This window comes from Melanerpes formicivorus, unplaced genomic scaffold (genome assembly GCF_026170545.1).
Source record: "Melanerpes formicivorus ecotype bairdi unplaced genomic scaffold, bMelFor1.0.p_v2 SCAF_10, whole genome shotgun sequence".
Lineage (NCBI taxonomy): Eukaryota > Metazoa > Chordata > Aves > Piciformes > Picidae > Melanerpes > Melanerpes formicivorus.
Window position 1 is genome coordinate 3,129,042 of NW_027142362.1, and position 19,262 is coordinate 3,148,303.

The 19,262-nt window shown below is 44.1% G+C and overlaps 1 protein-coding gene across 3 annotated transcripts in view; it reads right to left on the bottom strand.

Annotated features, from left to right (window-relative positions):
- Positions 1-494: 494 nt before the first annotated feature.
- Positions 495-19,262, bottom strand: part of MCTP2 (multiple C2 and transmembrane domain containing 2) — a 139,796-nt gene continuing 121,028 nt past the window's right edge. For all 3 annotated transcript variants that reach the window (XM_068143357.1, XM_068143358.1, XM_068143359.1), the window contains 4 exons: positions 11,344-11,453; positions 8,833-8,942; positions 6,479-6,576; positions 495-4,234 (listed from right to left, as the gene is read on the bottom strand). In XM_068143357.1, coding sequence (XP_067999458.1) covers positions 4,166-4,234; positions 6,479-6,576; positions 8,833-8,942; positions 11,344-11,453 — 387 coding nt within the window. In that variant the 3' untranslated portion in view covers positions 495-4,165. The remainder of the gene's footprint in view (positions 4,235-6,478; positions 6,577-8,832; positions 8,943-11,343; positions 11,454-19,262) is intronic.

Genomic DNA, 19,262 nt, shown 5'->3' on the forward strand with positions numbered 1-19,262 from the left:
TCAAGTTTTTTTCTTAACACATCAGAGCCACCAAATTCTTTCCTGGTGTGAACCTACCAGTCTGATGGGATAATACCTCTGGTTCCACTTTGTGGTAATGCCTGCAGGATCAGGTCCTCCAAATTAAAACAAAACAAAAAATAAAGCAAATTGTAGCCCCGTGTAGAACACAGGAAATTAAAGGGCAATCTCAGCTTTCTAGCAGGACTGCCTAGTCCAGGGAGCTGTTAGTACTCTTAACCAGTAGCCAGTCTGATTTCTAGGGAACACCTTCCCTTTCCCAGGCAAAAGGGGTGCAGGGTGCCGGTCTGCTGGGCAGTGCCCTCTGGTGGGAGCCCCAGACCTGCAGGACAGAGCCTGAGCTCTCCACTTCTTTGTGGGTGGCTAGGGAGAGCACCAAGGGGGAAGCAGAGGGAGGAATGGCTACAGCTGAAGGTTCAGATCAGAGCTATTCAAGCGGAAAAAAGGGAAAGGTGCTTGACATTTCCACTGACTTTGCTTTATTCAGTTGTTTGCTTGCTTTCCACAAGATGCATCTTGGTGACTGAGTTCTACTGACAGTGATCCATAGGAGAGCAGAGTCCTCAGTCCTGTTCATGATTATTCAGGAAACCAACCTTCAGCAGCAGCTTATGTTTGGGCAAACAGGAGTACGCGTTGCATTTGCACGTATGTCACATCCAGTTATTTACACACTGTACAGTTCATGGACATGTTTAGTCACATTCTGCTATCTCCATGCTTTCAGAACCCACAGTCATCTAAAAGTCCCATAGTTAGATTTCAATTTCTAAATGCTTTCTGGTCTTAGATACTTCCAACTTCACAATGTTGCATTGAAATGACTGATTTAAATCAAAAGGGTCAGTTTAGCATTTCCGTGCTCTGCACTGAGATCAGAAGTATAAAACTTGGTAATTTGCATGGGCAAACCATCAGGGAGATGTGCATCAACCAATATTCCTGCTTTGAAAACTCCAATGTCTGAGTGAAGGGTTTGATTGCTGGAGTGTGCAGTAAATGCACATAAACCTCCCTCCTTTAGGCAGGGCCTAGGAAATCCCACTAAAGAGTTGTAGCAGGTGGAGCAAGGCTTTACCTCATCTCCTGCTGCAGCACAGTCTCCATTTCAAGTAACTTTCAGTGTTGGTTGTTACACTGCACTGCCAAGCACCGTGCTTGCTTACCTGTTCAGAGACCAAGCATTGTAGCACAGTCAATTTTGCAAAGGATAGGAAATATATCTCCCAAGGCAGATAAATTGAAAGCATCAGCTTAACCTCAAATGTTTATTGCATTTTGAAGAGCATTTATCAAAACAAAGAGCTCATTACAACATATATAGGTACTGGATCATCCAAACCCCTTTCATTTGCTATGTCTCCAGCATAACAATCTGATACAACTTATTTTGAAATCCAACATTATCTACACTGATAAAATAAAATAAACCCAAACGACTAAAGCAAACCAAAAAACTAAACCAACCAAAAAAATCACCCTGTCCCTTGAACAGAAATCAGTTCCACGTGGAAAACAAAACAAGACAAACACAAACAAACAAAAACACTCTTAAAGTATCAGTCCCAACTTCTGAATAAATAAACAGTTCTGTCCCTGCAGTTGAATGTTTGCACTCAACTCAGCAATCAGACCTCACATGCCTGCTTGCATATGTCTGACTTGGGTCCTTCCAAAGCGACAAGACTACAGTGTGATAAACCAGATGATCCTTTGAAGTGAGACAATGAGGCATTGTTTACACAGAAGATTGAGAAACTGGTTTGACAAAAGGGGTCCACGGACATCTATTGTATGTGGAAGGAGGAGATTTACTGGAGATTTTGTAATTTCTACAAGGCTCTCTCCAAGCAGCTTCATTAGCTTGAAGCAAATCAAATCATGCAGAGATCTGGCTCAGCCAGAGAGACGTGCCGGGAAGGATACAAAATGAAGAAGAACAGAGCCCAGATGATAAGCTTTAGAATCTTTGGCATTTTGCAGGAATATTGTCAAGGTTTTCAAATCTGTCTGTTCCCCTATTTTCAGATCTGTGTATTCCCCCATTTCCCCCTCCCCAGGCTCACCTATAAATACATTATACATGTAGCCAGCTCTGCACACGCAGGGCTGTGCAAGCACACACGCACACAAAGAGGCATTTTGGTGGCTTTTAAAACCAGGATAATCTCTTTTTTCTATCTTTCCATTTGCAGCTACACACAGCTTTGCATAAACAAAATACATTCTCTATCCAATCAAGTCTATGGAGATGTGCCTCTCCTTATTCCAAGGCACAGTGGGGCTTGTTACTTTGAAAAATAAACTTCCTGATAAAAAAACCTAATAATAATCACTGAATCTAGCTCATAATCCACTGCAAGCCACTCTGGTGTTAGCCTGCCTGCTTCAGATTCAAGCAGCAGGCCCACAAAGTTGCATCATTGAACCTCAGGGCACAATTCCATGTGGATCACCGATCCATGAGCCTGGGTTTATGCATCATACCTTTAATTATATGATTCCCAAAGTTGTCTTTTTGTCAGAGAGAAACCTGTCTCTCGGGGGCTTGTTTGCACTGAGAACTACCCCAGAGGATGCTTGGTGGCAATTCCTGCCAGGGAATCACGTGAAGCAGCTCCAGCTCTCATGCTACCAATGACTTGTGGGGATGGCAAGTCACTCCCACAAAAGCCTGCAGCACCTAAGGGACCAAGAGTCACACTCTCCCCACAATGAAGCAGGTTTACACATGATTCTCTTTCAGTTCCCCCCCAAAATATGAATAATGTTGGTTGTCTGAATTATGTAAAGCAACAGTGCATTAGCTCAAAGACCAGTAAGCAAGCAACAAATTATGTTCTCCTTAGAACAGCAAACGGGGCTCCTTTCTTCTGTCTCTTCATTGCTCAGCTCCTATATGACTTCATTTTATGATCTTCTCCTTGTGAACCACCAGGAAAGCCTCCAAGACATCAGTGGTGGACCAAAGCCTCCACATTGTTGCACAACCACATCTTTGGGCACCTTGCTCTGTGCACAAGCACTTGTTTCTTTAAGGCTATTATGTGTTTGGGTGTTGTTTTTTTTCCTCTCTTGGATCTGTAGTGTTGACCCCTCTGGCTTTAGACAGGAAACAACAGCTATGCTGAAAATATCTGATGAGATGGAATTATAAAAGGCAAGTCAACAGAGTCTTTTCAGGTCAGTGAGTTAGGCTTTTCTACAATCTCTTAATCCTTTCATGGCAGAAGGTTCTCAGGCATCCATTGCCAGCAATGGATCTTTGATGATTCCGGTAGCCAAAGAGTTAACCACAGGGTGGGCTTTAAAAAAAAAAAAAAAAAGGAAAAGGAAGGGAAAAGAATAAAAAAACTAAAAGGAAAAAGAGAAATTCAGAAGTGCTGGATGAAATACTGAGATACTGTTGGAGCTCCCAGCTCTTTCTGCTAATTATGATAAAAAACTTTTTAAAATGTACACTGCTTGAACAGAAGATGGGTATCAAAGCCTCGTTAATTCAGAGCTTAAACCTTCCCAGGCACAGTGATTTAACTCAGGAAAGAATAGCTCTCATATCTTAATGTAAATCTGTTGGATATGTTAAAAACTGGTTCAGAGCATCTCTTCACATCAGCTCAGCTGATCTGCTGCACTAAGCGGAATTATCTCTTCCTACATAAAACAGGGAGCGCTGCCACATCCAGCCTGGCCTCTGCAATCGAAGGGAAGGAAAAAAGGTGCAGCTGCACCACCCTCTTCCATTCTCCTCCTCACCCCATAAACTGAGCTCATACATCCCACCTTGCTCTTTTTCCTTTTGGGTCACAACTCTGTGGCAAAAGAGAACCCAAAAAGGACATCCCAAAAAGGAAATCCCAAAAGGACATCCCCAAAAGGACATCCCAAAAAGGACATCCCCAAAAGGACATCCCAAAAAGGACAACCCAAAAAGGACATCCCAAAAAGGACAACCCAAAAAGGACATCCCCAAAAGGACAACCCAAGATAAGTATTTATCAAAAAACCCACTGACTCTTCAAGATGGAAAAGTCTGTGGCAGTAACTATAGTGTTGTTCTGAAGCAAGAAGGGGAGGGCAGAAGCTGATGTGCACGTGTAGGGGGTATGGAGGGAGATGCTGCATGCCGAAATCCTGCTGCATCCTATAGGGCGCTCCGCTTCCTCCTAATGGGGCTGGAGCTGCTGTATGGTTTCAATTCAGTGTGCTGCACCTGTAAAAACAAACAGACATGACGTTTGCAGTTAGGTAACTCTAGCTCACTACAGTGTGTGCTAATGGCTCCCCAAGGACAGACCAAGGGAAACTAAGGAAGGTTCAAAAGTAATGAATCATTTTCTAAACACAGGAACACAGGGGATTAATTGCAGGAAGGATTTGAGAAGTCATGCATCATTTCTTGAAACGAAAATATTAAAAGCAGATTTTTCTAATGAGGGACATGGGGCTCTACCTGATTTCAGCAATGCAGGCTACATCTTTTGAGTTTGTTCTGGGGTGGGAGCTGTTTTTCTGATCTTTCTGGCATTAGCCTGTAAGTTTAACAAACGTCTCTCAAGAGCTTCGGTTCAAGTGGATCCCAATACACAGGGAGATGAGAGTTGTCAAAAGTGTACACAGACCTTGGGATGCTGACATATTGGATTGTTTCAGGAAAGGATTTTCCCAAATAGCAACCCAGACAAAGCTGCCTCCACCTTTCAAAGCAGTTTTAGATGCAATAGAATGGTTAAGCCGACAAGGATGGCGTAACCTCCAAACTGTCTGCTGTGCTAGAGAAACGTCTTCCTATCGAAGTCATTGGGGCAACTTTTTCACTCCTCTGCCTTTTGTCCAAGACGTGTGGGTTGTAAATGTCTAATGTACAGACAGAGGTTAATTTCTAATTCACTGCAGTACCACAGTGAAATGATAATGCACTGAGAGCACATAAAACAACACAGAGAGGCTTTGGAGCTGCCACGGGTGACTTTTCTCTGGAGCATGTGGCTGTCACACAGGGTCACTATTTTTAGTGCTAGCAGAAGACTGCAAAAGTCTGTCCCATCGTAGAAACTTTTAGAATTCCTCCTATAGAAAGCAGTTATCATTTTCCTTGGAGAGCTCAAAGCATCCCAAAATGATAGAAACCACTTAAGGAAACGTTATAAATGTAAATGTTAAATAAAGTATAAATAGAAAAGCTGCTTATCTTCAAACCTAAACACTAAAAGGGCATATGCAAACCATCACTGCAAATCCAGCACGCTCTGCAGGAGCAGTGACAAAAGTTTAATCTCCCTATGATCATTTCTGTTTGGCATCTTTCCTCCCACCAGTCTATGGCAAGATTTCTCTCAAGTTATTAGTGCTGCCACTAACCAATCTGGTGGCCTCTTGAGATCAAGGTCACCAGAAGCCTTTTCCAACCTTGTTTCTGCCAGATGCCTCAACACTGCATGTGGGCAATTATTTTTCTGTCTCCAACAGAGTGAAATCACTCTGGGCGAGATTGTGATCACCTCCTCTGCAGTGAGCAGCACCTCACTGTGGAAGTGCCACAATGCACAGGGGAAGGTACAATGCCAGTGGGATCCAGGGCATGGGGATCAGGGCCTGAGGACACAGATTCCAGTTGATTAAAACAAAAGAAAGAATCCTTTATTGTGTGTGGCTTCGTTACCCAGCAAGACTGTTTTCCTTCCTCCAACAGAAATAAACAGATCTTGACACTCTAAAGGACTTGCACAAAAAATTTCCAGGAAGATAGGCAAAATTACTGAAGACAGTGTTGGTGGTAAAAAGCAACAGGAGAAGAGATGAGACTTAACTGAAGATGAGGGAGGATAGATTCTGGTTAGATTAAAAGTTCCATTGCCATTAATGGTAGAAGATTGGTCTGATCAACCAAAGAGTATTTTATACACAGGTCAAGGCTTTGTTTCAGAAAAAAACGAGCAGAGCACTGTCCAAAGCAGGCCTGGAGCTCAAGGTGGGTGGCAAGAAAGAATTTTGAGGGACAGCTGGTTTAAAAACAAAACAAAACAAAACACAGAGCAAGCACAAATTCACAGGAGTAATATCCCCACCCTTCCATCTTGAGAAAAGGAAGAACTCAGGAAATCCTTTTGGATGGTTATCTCTATCAAAGAAACTATTTTTCTCTTCCCTCCATATAAATACCAGAGCAGAAAGGTGACAGATATCGTAGCCCAGTAACTATGCTGGGTGATTTTCCAGATCATTTTTAAGTCAGTCCTTTTCAGGATAATTTTTCTGCAATCATTTTATCCTTCTGACAAAGGAATTTGGCTCCCACCTCTCCTAACACCCTTCTCCTCCTCCCTTTGTGGCTTTTCCTTAATTCCTTATCTTAGTTACTCAAAAGCGCACTGGCATTGTACTCCCCAAGCAGGGCACCCAGCAGCTCTCAGAGCTGCCTGCTTGCCACTGTTGGCAGTGGCCACTCATTACCTACCTTTTGAACATCAGATGGTACCCTGGAGAGGAAATCTAGTAGCTCATTATTGTCGATGGCATAGGGATTTCTAAGCTTCTTAGTGAATTTATTTATGCCTAGGAAAAAAAAATCACAACAACATCATGCAACCCTTTCCTATTCCCTCTGTCCTAAACTGTTCAGGCAAGGTAAAAAAAAGGGAAGAGGAATTCACAAGTAAAAATTAGTGTGAAAACAGTGCCTCAGACCTAAAGCCATGCACATGTTCCCTGTCATGTGGAATCCTTCACGAGAGCCTCCCAGAGGAAGTGGAGAAGGTGGTTTATAAAGGTATTTGTCTACTTTGGGGATCATCTGTCATCAACAAGGTGGCAAAAAAGATTGCTGCTTGCATTCATTCTGGGAGACAATGTGGGGAGAACACACAAATCTGCAGCTGGAACTGCTGTTAAATCTGCTATCCTGTGTGACCAAAGGCATTCTGCCTCCTCTTGCCCAAGGAACTGGAGGGCTCTGAAAATAATTGGGCAGGATAAAGGTTTCTTCCCTTCCATTTCTTCTGAAAATGAAAGCTTCCCTTCCCCATCATGTCTCATGGCTTATCATCTCTGCAGAGCCAGATTTGACAAGCTGGTCATATTATGATGCTGTGGGAAGCTGTACAAATTTATCACAAGGTTTACTTTATTTTGATCTTAGAGTGAATAATTTGGCTTATTAACTGCAGCAACAGCATTCCTCATCTCCATGGACTGAGTTATGCTTCAGCTGTCAGTGCTAGTCCATAGTCTCAACAAAAGATCCATGGGAGTGTAGTATTCATATCACTGTGGAGGTCTTCTCCTCCCTTTGAGGAAAGGGAGTGATAAGCAGCACTTAGCCAGCACCATTGCCCGGAAAGCAAGAGACCTGAGCACCCCTCCAAGCTCTGCCCTTGTGCCAATGCAGTCACTTACACCCAACTGCCACCATCCCCCCACTGAGAAACAGCAACCAGCAGTGTGGCTATGCAAAGGTGTGGTAGAAGAGCAGAGGATCATTAGGTAAAAGGAGCAAAAAGGAAAATAATCAGCTGATCTGATTTAAAGGATAGCAAAACAGTTCACATGTTGGTTGCCTCCAAGGATCATAGCACAGCATTCAATTCCATCATGCCCCTGTCCAAAAATCTCATAGTAGTTTCCCTGGAAATGATTTCAGATGTGATGGCTGCTCCAGCCTTTTCCTCTCTCTGAAATGTAGCTGCCTTCACATCTGAGATGCAGCTTTTAAGCTGTACACTCGTAGCAAAATGCCAACACTGTTTTCTGTGTACCTGATTTTCAAAAAACAGAAAATACCATAAGGTCTTTTGAGGCCTTGCCACAGGGTAGTTGTTTAACATGTATCATATTTGAAGGCCCTGTCAGTCTAGATGATGTTGAATGGATGTATAGTTTTCATGTACTCACCATGTCTTCCATACAAGAACAGCAATATTTTGTTACTGAACTTTTTACTCCTAGCCATTTCTCTCCTTCCCTTTTGCCCTTTCTTTTTTTCATTTAATCCTTTACTTCATCTATTTTTATGCCCAAGAGTGGCTTTTCTGTACTGCTACCTCCTTCTTCCTTCCCTTTGCTGCATTCAGGAGAGCCAAGACAGGAGCAGATGGCTCAGCCTTGGACAGGTGATGTGGGGGTCCCTGCAGCCCAGGGCCACACCAGGGCTGAGCTTCAGTGGTTGAGTGCACAATGTTCTCAGCCTTTGTACCACAAGGCTGAGACAGAAACTATCTCCCTAAAGAAGAGGGAAGAGCATTCTGAGATGAAGAAAGTCTTCAGCAACTAGAAAACTTCAGTTTCCTTTTGTGAAAGACCATCTTCTTCATAACACCAGCAGGAGAGTTTTCCTTTGTAAAAGCTCCTCCAGAGCTGCTCAGTGCCTCCTGATGGACCACTGGGCACACTGCTCCTCCTGATTGCAGGAGAGTTAAGATCCAAAACGTTCCAGGGGTCCAGGCCTTCATGGTCCAGCTCTTCAAACACATCTTATCCATTCTTTGCTATTTTCTACATAGGGGGCTCCAGAACCAGGAAGCTAATTAGTCTCCTACAGAATAATAATAATAATTTTGAAAGTAGCTTATCTAGGCTAATGCTCTTCTTGTGGTGCTGTTGGAAACTTACAAAGACCCCTAAGAAAAGCAGACCATCAGATCGCCCAGGGGAGGGAGAAATGGTAATTTAAGAAACCTCACAGCATATTTATTCACCTTCAAGCAACAGCACTGGAATTGGCTATGGAACAGGTCATTTAAAGCTTGTTTGCTTTCATCCTGTAGACATATATTGTATTTATTGCATGCAAACGAGACACAGTGGAGTACTTACCCCAGATTAAAACAATGTACCTCAGTGGTATAAAATACAAAATGACTGTTGCTGCTACCAGGACCAGGCAGGCCAGGACAGAGAGGAAAGGCACCGTCCAGTTGAATGTGCTGTAAAGAGAAACAGTAATCCCCTCTCAATGTGTCTGCTTTTGGACACTGCCTGTACTTTGTTATCCCATAATAATGACCTCTCTGCAGTGCTGCTGCACTCAAATGCACTGTGTATTGCACCTTTGGAGGGCTGAGAAGCAAATTCCTGCATCTGGATGCTGTAATAGACTAAGGGAGTTATCCAAAAGGAAGGTATCATGATAAGGAAAGAGAAGGTAGTCTCCGGGGAGCCCAGGCAAGTTGTTAAGCATGTAGCAAGTTGGGTTTGTTTTGTCTTATACATGTCACACTTGTTACACATCTCTGCTCACCAGGCAGCTTTCTGTTACTCGTGGGCAGATTATCTGATCTGGAGACAAGGCCAAACCGCAGGTGCAAGCCAGCTGAGCTGGCTCCACTGGGTCACCGTGGAGATGGCAGGGAATGTGTGTCAGTGCATGCCTGAAATGGGGCAGGTAGCCAGACTCAGCCCTCTCAGTAACTTGGAATGGATTAATTATGACTGCTGCTGAACAGTGAAAGAGCAGTTAAAGCCATTGCTCTGTATACTATTAGGGATTAATATCCTATAGGATCTTCTCCTTATTGATATATTTGCTGTTATGCCATTACATTTGCAACAATTCCTTACTACTTTGTATACAGAAGGCTATCTTCAGTAAGCTGTGGTTGCTGCTTGGGTCAGCATCAGTCCAAGCTTCTGCACCACCACCAACCTCCCAAGGACAGAACTCTCTCAAGAGGCTCAGTCACCACAGTGAGTCAGACTTTGGCAGCACTGCTGCAGAATCCAGGACTTTCTTTCACTCAGACCACTCACCTGTAAGCCCACGATGGACTTGAGGAGAGCAGCTATTGCTAGCACACCTCTGATGTTGCTCGGTCCCCCCATGCCCTTGTAACGCACAGCTCTATAGCACACACCAACCACTGAGATACCTGTGCTACCTGAATGCAAATTAGCTCATAGGTGGATGTACAGATCTGAGCATCTCTGTTTCATACAAAATCCTACCTGCTACCTTCATCACATCATGATGATGGGGAGTAGGAAGATGAGAGAAGCAAGTTGGACCACTTATCAGGCTATAAAACAGGACGAACTTCCCTTGACAGATAATAGGATGCCAAAAGAATTACTTTTAGGCTTCAATAGATGTATTAAATATTAAGTGAAGATAGGTGGGAGAGGATCCATCATTATCAATCAATGCAGCTTCAGTTAAAGTCAGAGAGAAAAAAAATAACAACCAAAAAAAACCCCTGGCAAAACAGCTCAATTCAGTTAAACTCCTAAAGCTCCCTGTGATTGTACAACTGGAGTGACAGACGGAAACTGCAGCACAATTTAGGCTGTCACTTACAGAGAAACTTTGGTGGCAATTTTTTAATGGCACATTACTGTGGAGTTACAATGGAATTCCTCCGGAGTTACATCGGGCAGCCGCAGCAGCACCCAAGGTCTTCTTTAAGATCATTGTTACCAAAATGAATACGAGGATTAATGGGGTTTAAGCACTCTCGAGTCTTCCTGCCACGCAGCTGGGGCAGAACAGTGCCTTGTTCATGGACTGGAATACATCTTTGGGCCACTTCCACCCCAGCTGGGGTGTCGGGCGTGGAACCACAGCACAGGCGTTTGCTGTATTTTTAGCTTGAAGCCAGCTCCTCCGCGCAGCGCCTTGATCACAAACCATCACTTTGTGTTCAAAACAGAAAACAATGGGGGTCAATTAAGCTCCAATCAAGATTGGGTTATACAAGCTTGTGTGTGTTTGTGTGTGAGGGTTTTTTATAGGCTTTTCACCTCCCTCTCTCACAAGGTCAGGACTATCCTATCTGCCTCCTCTTGCGACAAGACCCAAAAAACCCCCTTGGGGCTTCCTTGTGGCACCACCACGAAACAGCTCCAAATGATCAAGAGACATGAGCATCAAAACACTGGGCAGGGAAAGAAGAGACTGGTAACCCCTGTAACCAGGCTAGGGCAGGGAGGGCATGGGAAAAGCAACACCAGCCATTAATTCCTACCTACATTCCATGAAGGAAATGTTAAAGCAGCTTGTTACTTCTGTGCCCACATCTTCAAGCAATCCTGTCTCTTGGTGGCATCATTATTCTTTACCCCATCACAGGCCTACTAGAAATCTGGGTGAATGTGAGAGCTACCTCAGCAGAGTATCTGCCTTCTCCTCTTCTCTCTGCTTTGGAAAGACTTTTAGAGTAAAAGATTGTGTAGGAAGGAATGGTGGTAGGACTGGCCAGGCTTTCCTGCTGCACCTTGCAGTCATTTTCAGAGCAAGAAATTCCCTCCATGTTAATTCTCCTGGCTTTGCTTCATTGCAAAACATGGTCAGGCAAGAAGAAAGGGAAAAAATGGTAATAAAAACTTGCTTACTTTTTAATCCTCTCCCCAAATGATGCTGTTTCTTCTAAGATGGTTTGAACAGCTATGATGATCTCCTGGACCATGTGGATTCTGTCAATTAACCCCTTTTTCTCAGACTCCTGACAAAACAAAAAGAAAACCAAACCACTCTGTACATTATTTGGTAACATGAAGAAACCAGGATTCCCAATGCTGCTGCTGGATCCATGAACTCAAGCATATCAGTGAAGGACAGAGTCAAGACCCACTGTGACCTTACTACAGGCAATTAACATGATAACATAATCCCCTGCCATTTCTTCCTGTCCTGAGCACCTGGGTAGAGGTTTCAACATCATCTAACACAGAGTGCAGGGTCTCAGGCTGGGTTTTCAGTGAAGAACTGAGCTCAGCATCAGCCAGCAGGGTGCTCATGCAGCCCAGAAGGTAAATCGTATCCTAGGCTGCATCGAGAGTGTTGGCAGCAGGGCAAGAGAGGGGATTCTCTCCCTTTACTCTGCTCTGCTGAGACCTCAACTCCAATTCTGTGTCCAGTTCTGGTGTCCCCAGTATAAGAAGGACACAGAGCTGTTGGAGTGAGTCCAGGGAAGGCCACAAAGATGATCCAAGGGTTGGAGCAGCTCTGCTGTGAGGATAGGCTGAGGGAGCTGGGGGTTTTCAGCCTGAAGAGAAGACTCCAGGGGGGGACCTTAGGGCTGCCTTCCAGTAGCTGAAAGGATCCTACAAGAAGGCTGCAGAGGGACTTTTCATCAGAGTGTCTAGAGACAGGACAAGGGGGAATGGGTTTGAAGCTGAGGAGGAGTAGAGTTAGAATCAATCTTAGGAAGAAGTCCTTCAGTACAAGGGTGGTGAGATGCTGGAATAGGCTGCCCAGGGAGGTTGTTGCTGCCTCCACCCTGGGGGTGTTCAAAGCCAGGCTGGATGAAGCCTTGAACAGCTGAGCCTAGTGGAGAGGCATCCCTGCCCGTGGCAGGGAGGGAGTAGATGATCTCTAAAGTCCCTTTCAACCTAGGCCAAACCAGAAGGAATGCTGAGGACCCCCGAGTCCAGCTGACTTGTGGGGAGTGCTGGCTGCTCAGTGCTTTGCAAGAACAACAACATTCTTGTGCAGAACTTCTGAGCAGCACTTTTCTGCGCTTTGCAGGCTCCAGCAGTCATGTTGTTTTCTGTATATAAATTAGCAGCTCGAGAGTGAATGCAACATTTAGTTGTGTGGTTTTTTTAACAATCTGTACACAGAGATCTATTCTTTCACTGAGGAAGAAAAAAAAAAGGGGGGGGGAAATGTAATTTTCCTTTTACAGCAGCCATCTCAACTTCATTTCTTACTGCTTATTTTAGGCAACAACATTACAGGACATTACTACACATGTGCAGAAATAAAAAGGAAGCACAGAATGAATTAAGGAGGGAAAAAAAAAAATCAAAATGACTTAAATCAGCCTTGAAAATCAGTATACAATTATCAGCATTCAGCATTTCTTTGCCAGCAATCTAACACACATCCAGGCATGCAAATTGGTGTGGTTGCAGATATTCTAGCAAGAAATCAGCAAAACATTCACTTATTACAAAACACAGAGCCCTGGACACTGATTTTTACATCACATTTAGACTCTCCAAAATCAGCCCAATTTAGAAAGAAAAAAAAACCACCAACACAAAAAAAACCCCAAAGCCATTTTAAGTTGTGCTTTAACCACTCAGTGCCCAGAGGAGGGAAATGTTGGTCAAACACACGTTGCAACCATGTTCTCTGTGGTCCTCAGTGGCTTGTGCAGGGGGAAGAGTGGGTAGATGTAAGCAAGGGCCAGAGCCACCCAGATCAAGGCTGCTGCAGTTCTGCTTTTGGGATGTGAACCCAGATTAGTTCCCCATGCAGGAGAGAGGATCAGAGGCTACTTGAACTCACACTGGGCCAGAGAGGTGAACACTCATTGCTACAGGCTCTTGGCTCTACTGTTGGCCAAGACAGGGCAGCAAACTACATCACATCGAATCATAGAATCAATAAGGTTGGAAAAGACCTCAGAGATCATCAAGTCCAACCTGTCACCCAACACCTCCTGACTACTAAACCATGACTTCAAGTGCCACATCCAATCCCCTCTTGAACACCTCCAGGAACAGTGACTCCACCACCTCCCTGGGCAGCACATTCCAATGGCAAATTACTCTTGCTGGGAAGAACTTTCTCCTCACCTCCAGCCTAAACTTCCCCTGACACATCTTGAGACTGTGTCCTCTTGTTCTGGTGCTGGTTTCCTGGGAGAGGAGACCAACCCCTGCCTGGCTACAACCTCCCTTCCGGTAGTTGTAGAGAGCAATAAGGTCTCCCCTGAGCCTCCTCTTCTCCAGGCTAAACAGCTCCAGCTCCCTCAGCCTCTCCTCATAGGGCTTGGCTTGTGCTTGAGACCTCTCCCCAGCCTCATTGCCCTTCTCTGGACACGTTCAAGTGTCTCAATATCTTTCTTAAATTGAGGGGCCCAGAACTGGACACAAATATGATCCACCCTTGGATGCCAAGAGGCAGACATGAGAGCAAAGCCCTTGTAACCCCTTGAGATTACTTAGTGCCCATTTCTCATCGCAGCAATTTTGGAGCTTAAGAAGCCAGCCTAAACCACCACGGAGCTATCAAGCTCCAGACATCTGAATATTCGCCTTTAGGTCGCCGAGGGAGTGCACAATGAATAGAAGCAGCATTTTAAATCATCACACATTTGGGTGTGAAAAAAATGAGTATTTTTACATTAATAAAACAACCAACAACAACAACAACAAAAAATGAAAGCCTTGGGGTGTGAAATAACCCCAGGAGAAAAATAAATAAATAAATAGTCAGTTTATGTGAAAATAGCACCAAGAGTCATTTTCACAGAACTCCAGTTATAACCTTGTTAGGCTCAAATGTAAATGACACATGAAGATTAGATTATGTTTAACTATTCACTCACTAGAATGGTGCAATGGTCCCTCAGCCAGAGCAGGCTCTGTTTGCACCAAGCTCGAAAGGAGAAGTCGGGGAGCTTTCAGGGGAGAACCAGCTGGCTGGAATTTCACTCTGTCCAAATTCAGACAGAAGGGCAAAGAAACCACTTTAGATAAAGCTATATTCCGGGGCAAGCCTACTCTTGCTACCCAGAGTTGCAAAGAAGATCATCTGTCAGCTCTATCTGCATCATGCTGACTTCATTTACACATCTTCGATTGAGCTTGGGGATGTAGTGATAACGCAGTTTAACCAACACAACAGAACTTCTGCTGCAGCCACCAAGAAAAGAAAGCAGAAACTACCAGCTCTTAGGACATAATGCCAGTGGCAGGCATATTCTTACCTAGCATGCATGCTACAATTGCCCCCAGACAGAGGTGCTTTCCATGTCTAATTCAAAATATACTTGGCCAAGGAAAGGGCAGAGGAGAGGCTGGGATTAGAAAGCCTTGCATGTGAAAACAGTTAGAAAGCAAAGCAGGGTAGCAACTGCCCTTGCAGTACACTGGAATGTGTGCAGAACCTATGGGAAACCCTGGAGATTTGTCAACATCTTTTGTTGTTCTTGTTTTGTTCCAAAAACCTGCAGTCTAAACACCTACACCAGCACTAGATGACTGGTTAAGCAAGAGAGAAGCAGGCAAATGCACCACAGCAAGCAGGATTTTCCAAATTATTCATGTTCTGGAGGGCTGTTGATGCTTTCTGAAGTCAGCAGCTCCCAAAACACTGCTGAAAGCAGGAAGAGTTCATAGTCCATCAAGGTGACAGTCACTAGTCTGTATTGATTAGTAAACAGGCAACTGTCACACAGAAAGCAGTATGTGAATGTTACCATATTTGTGGTAGGTGTGAGCAAAAACCAACAACAAAATCTATCTTCTACTGAACACCCCTTCCCATCTGTGCAAGGTCCCACTAACCCAGGTAATTTTTCTCCATCCTCCTCAAGTATCATTCATTTCTGACTTTTTATGGGCTCACTATATTATGTTGCTTGAGAAGAGGATTTGGACACCCATCATTCAAAATCACAGCTCAGAAGCTTTTGCTTGAATTGAAAATAAAATAACCTGCCTGTTTCTGGCATTTCCTCCCCACCCCCTAAAAACAACTGTGAAGCATCCATTCCTTCCAGGCCTTTTTCTTCTTTCTTAGCTGATTACAGCACTGTGGGTGGACCAAAACTAGTCCTCAGCCTCTGGGAAAGAATTAACTCCATCAAAATGAACTTACAGCTGAGAATTAATTATATAATCAGTGTGTTACTTCAAATCTGTGCAGATCCAGATTTAAGAAACCTCCGTTTCTACATCAATTGCCTGAACAAAGCCACAAAAAGGGGTCTTATAGAAGATTAAGCATGTCAGAGGAAGAGAAGGAAAACCTAAACAAAGCCCTCCACACCACCTAGCAAATTCAGAAATGAGGTCTTTTGTGCCCAGCTAATGTACATCAACTTCAGCTTGCAAATGAAGGCACCAGATCTCTGCCATACTGCATGGAAGGTATTTCTAGATGGTTCTGTGACTACAATATGTGACAGTTACCACACTGTAAATGCATTCAAAGGGTTAACACAGCCCTGTGATCTTCTCTCTCTTCCCTAAGATGTTAAGCTGCTCCCAGACATTCAGGGACAGTTGCAAAAGTAACTGTCAAGTGATGGCAAAATTGAGGTACTTCCAATGCCAAAGAGTTTACAAGTGTGTGAAATATGGGGCAGGTCAGGAGAGGACATCCTCAGCATTAACATGGTGATTCATGGTGGCTGTGCTACAATTGTCAGAGCTGAGCTTGAAAGGGAAAATTTTAAGATCTATGGAGGAAGAGACTGAAGGCAAGAAATACCAACTGTCTGCTCTGCACCAAAGACCAAACACAGTTACTGCTTCTGCTCTAGCAAAGCATCTGTTAGCGGATTGAAAACTTGGATGGTGGAGATCTTCTAGATGCTTGTGCTCATTTGTTTCAAGGATTAATAGCTTTCATCTTCACAAAAAGCTGGTCCCTTTCTCTTTTTTTTCCAATCCATCCATCAAATAGTTTTCCTCTGGATGGATCCAAACCAGTAAGCAAAACTCCAAACACACAGACAATTTTTAACGTTGCTCTCTAAATGCATTTCTGATGTGTCCTGCAAATATCAAATGCCCACAACTGAAAAAAAAACCAAAACTCAGGCTTGAAGCCACAAGCAAGTTCTAAATGCTTGCTCACTTGGATTTCATGTAAAACTCCAGCACAAAAAGAAATCTTGCATGCAACTTTCAAACAAGTGGTATTCATCAGCAGATTTTTGGCGTGCCAAGGGAAACTCAATATATAAAGCTGAGGAACACTTGGGGGCAAGGATGAGAAAAAAGGGGAGGAGGAAAAACCAAGCAGAGATTCATACAAAAGAAGGAAGAAAATAGGGTACAGGCACCTAGGGCAGGAATGGAAGTCTTGCATAGCTTTGGGAATTCAGAGTCAGCCTGCATAGCTGCCCTGGGCTGGCCTAACTTTCAGAGTAAGCTTTTTCACGGTAGTCTCATCATGCCACTGCTGCTCTCATCATGCCACTGCTGCTCTCATCATGCCACTGCTGCTCTCATCATGCCACTGCTGCTCTCACCATGCCACTACAAGCACATCAGGGCAATGGTTTACCAGAACCTATCCCACAGACCAGATACGAATTCCCAGTGTATTTAGCAGCAAACAAGACCTGATGGACAGAGAGTAGAAAGGCAAGGAGCTCAGGCATGCACAGCCTTTTTGCTCCACTATTATTCTGGGGCTTTTGGTGGGGTTTTGCTGTGGGATCTTTGGGGTTTCTTTTTTGTTTTCTTTTTTTAATAAAACATGCTGTAGCTATTTAGAGAAAAGCAGACTTGGCCAAAGTTAGATTTAACTTGCAACTTGCTGTGTGCTAGACTGCAGAACTCTGACCTTATCGGTGTCCAGCAAAACCTGTGCCAAACTACATCTCAAGGCCAAAACAGTCAGAGATGAAGCACTTCTAAAACCAAAATGATTTTGCTGGGTATAAACAACAGCCACTGGCCTCTATTGTCTGCAGGGAACACTTCACTAACAGCTTCAGTCTAGCAGCAGAATGAAGCTCTTGTGGGAGGTGGTAGCCACGGAGTGACAGACAGTCTCTTGGTAGCTAAAATGAATTCCAGGCAGAGCTTTGAAAATAGTCACCACAGCAACCTTGAACTGGATCCTGCCTTTGGTGGGAGCCAAAGGCAGCTGAAACAAACCCAGCAATCTGCCTTGCTGAGTCACTGTCTTTGCCCTGTGCTACAAAGTCTGCTGCCTGTCAAGGAGGGCTTCTCAGCAGTGCCAGGAGGATGGGTACCCAGAGAGGATGGCTGCCAAACTCTGAGGAACTGCCTCATGCAGTCCTGAAAGTGTGCATCACAGGATCTTTTTGTTTATTAACACCACGCTGCAAATGTGCCTGCCTGGCTGTGGAAATGTAGCGAATCTGAGTGTACTTGAAATAATTACCAAATAGAGGAAATGCAACACATAGAGGTCAATTTATGCTCTCAGTTAAAAAGGTGTGAAATCTGGAATAATTCCACCAGAGCCAATAGAATTACTGCAGACTGAATGAAGGACAGCACCACTGACCGTAAAAGGACACATTTTGAAAGCAATGGCACATCATCTGACAGCTAAGGCTGGGGGAGAGCTGGCTGAAAGGCAGAAGATGACCACTTCACACCTTGTTCAGCAATGCTTACACTTTCTGTGCTTACATCAGATGCATCTCATCTGTGCACAGAGGACTAGCAAAAGTCTCCTAAGCACAACCCAAGAAAAAGCTGCATCAAATTGTAGTGCCCCCAGCATAAGAAGGGCACAGAGTTGTTGGAGAGAGTCCAGAGAAGGGCCACAAAGATGATCCAAGGGCTGGAGCACCTCTGCTGCGAGGACAGGCTGAGGGAGCTGGGGTTGATCAGCCTGGAGAAAAGATTCTAGGGGGACCTTAGACTTTAAGTCCCTCCTTTCAACTCTTCTCCCATCACTCCTAAACCTATGAATGGGTGGCTAAGGCAAGGACTCTGTCAATTTATGGGATGCCTATGGATAACAGCAGTACTAAACAATGCTAAAGTGTAAGAAGAAGTAACAACAGACCGTTTATCCTCTGGTTCCTTGAGCACAGGAGGCTCCCAAGCAAAAGGCAAAGCACAACCACAGCAAGCCCTGCACTCTATCTTAACCAGAAGTTGAATGCATTGATAATAAGCTTAGAGGAAACTGCCAGAAGCTGAAACTGTGTCTTAAGTGCTACCTGGAAATTTGTATTACACTTCAGTCAAGATGGCTGCAAGATCAGATGACTGTGTGTGCCTAGAAGCATCCCATCTTCCAGCTTTGCACCAAACACAGCTGAGGAAAACAGCAGAATCCGTCCCTTAGGTTTCTCCATCACTACCATGTTCATGGTTTGTACACAGAATCACAAGCAAGCAGTGAGAAGGAAGCCACCAAGAGCCAGCTGAAGAAGGAACAGCAATTTCAGGGCACCCACAAACACACACACACATCCTGTGGGGCTTTTACTCAGGACATGATCTTGCCCCTAATTTTGTGGAGAAGGTGCATGCTTCTTTTTAGTCTGACCATACCCTGCGTGCCATGAGGTCTTTTCCAATCTTTACCATCGTTCTCTTCAGCAAACTTAACGGGAGATGTTGAAATAATACATTGCAATTGTTGTATTGGAGAGAGGGGGGGACAGAAAGGGAAAACTAATGAAATTATTTATACTTCCAGGGAAGAAAACAATGAGATGATACTGTCTTGAATGACCTTTCCTAAGTATGGGGATGGAGCATCTTACACAATAGACTCTTGGTTCATGTTTCAATTACTGACCTTTACTGGGGAGAAAATTAATGCAATTTTCATCGTAATCCACCCGTACAAA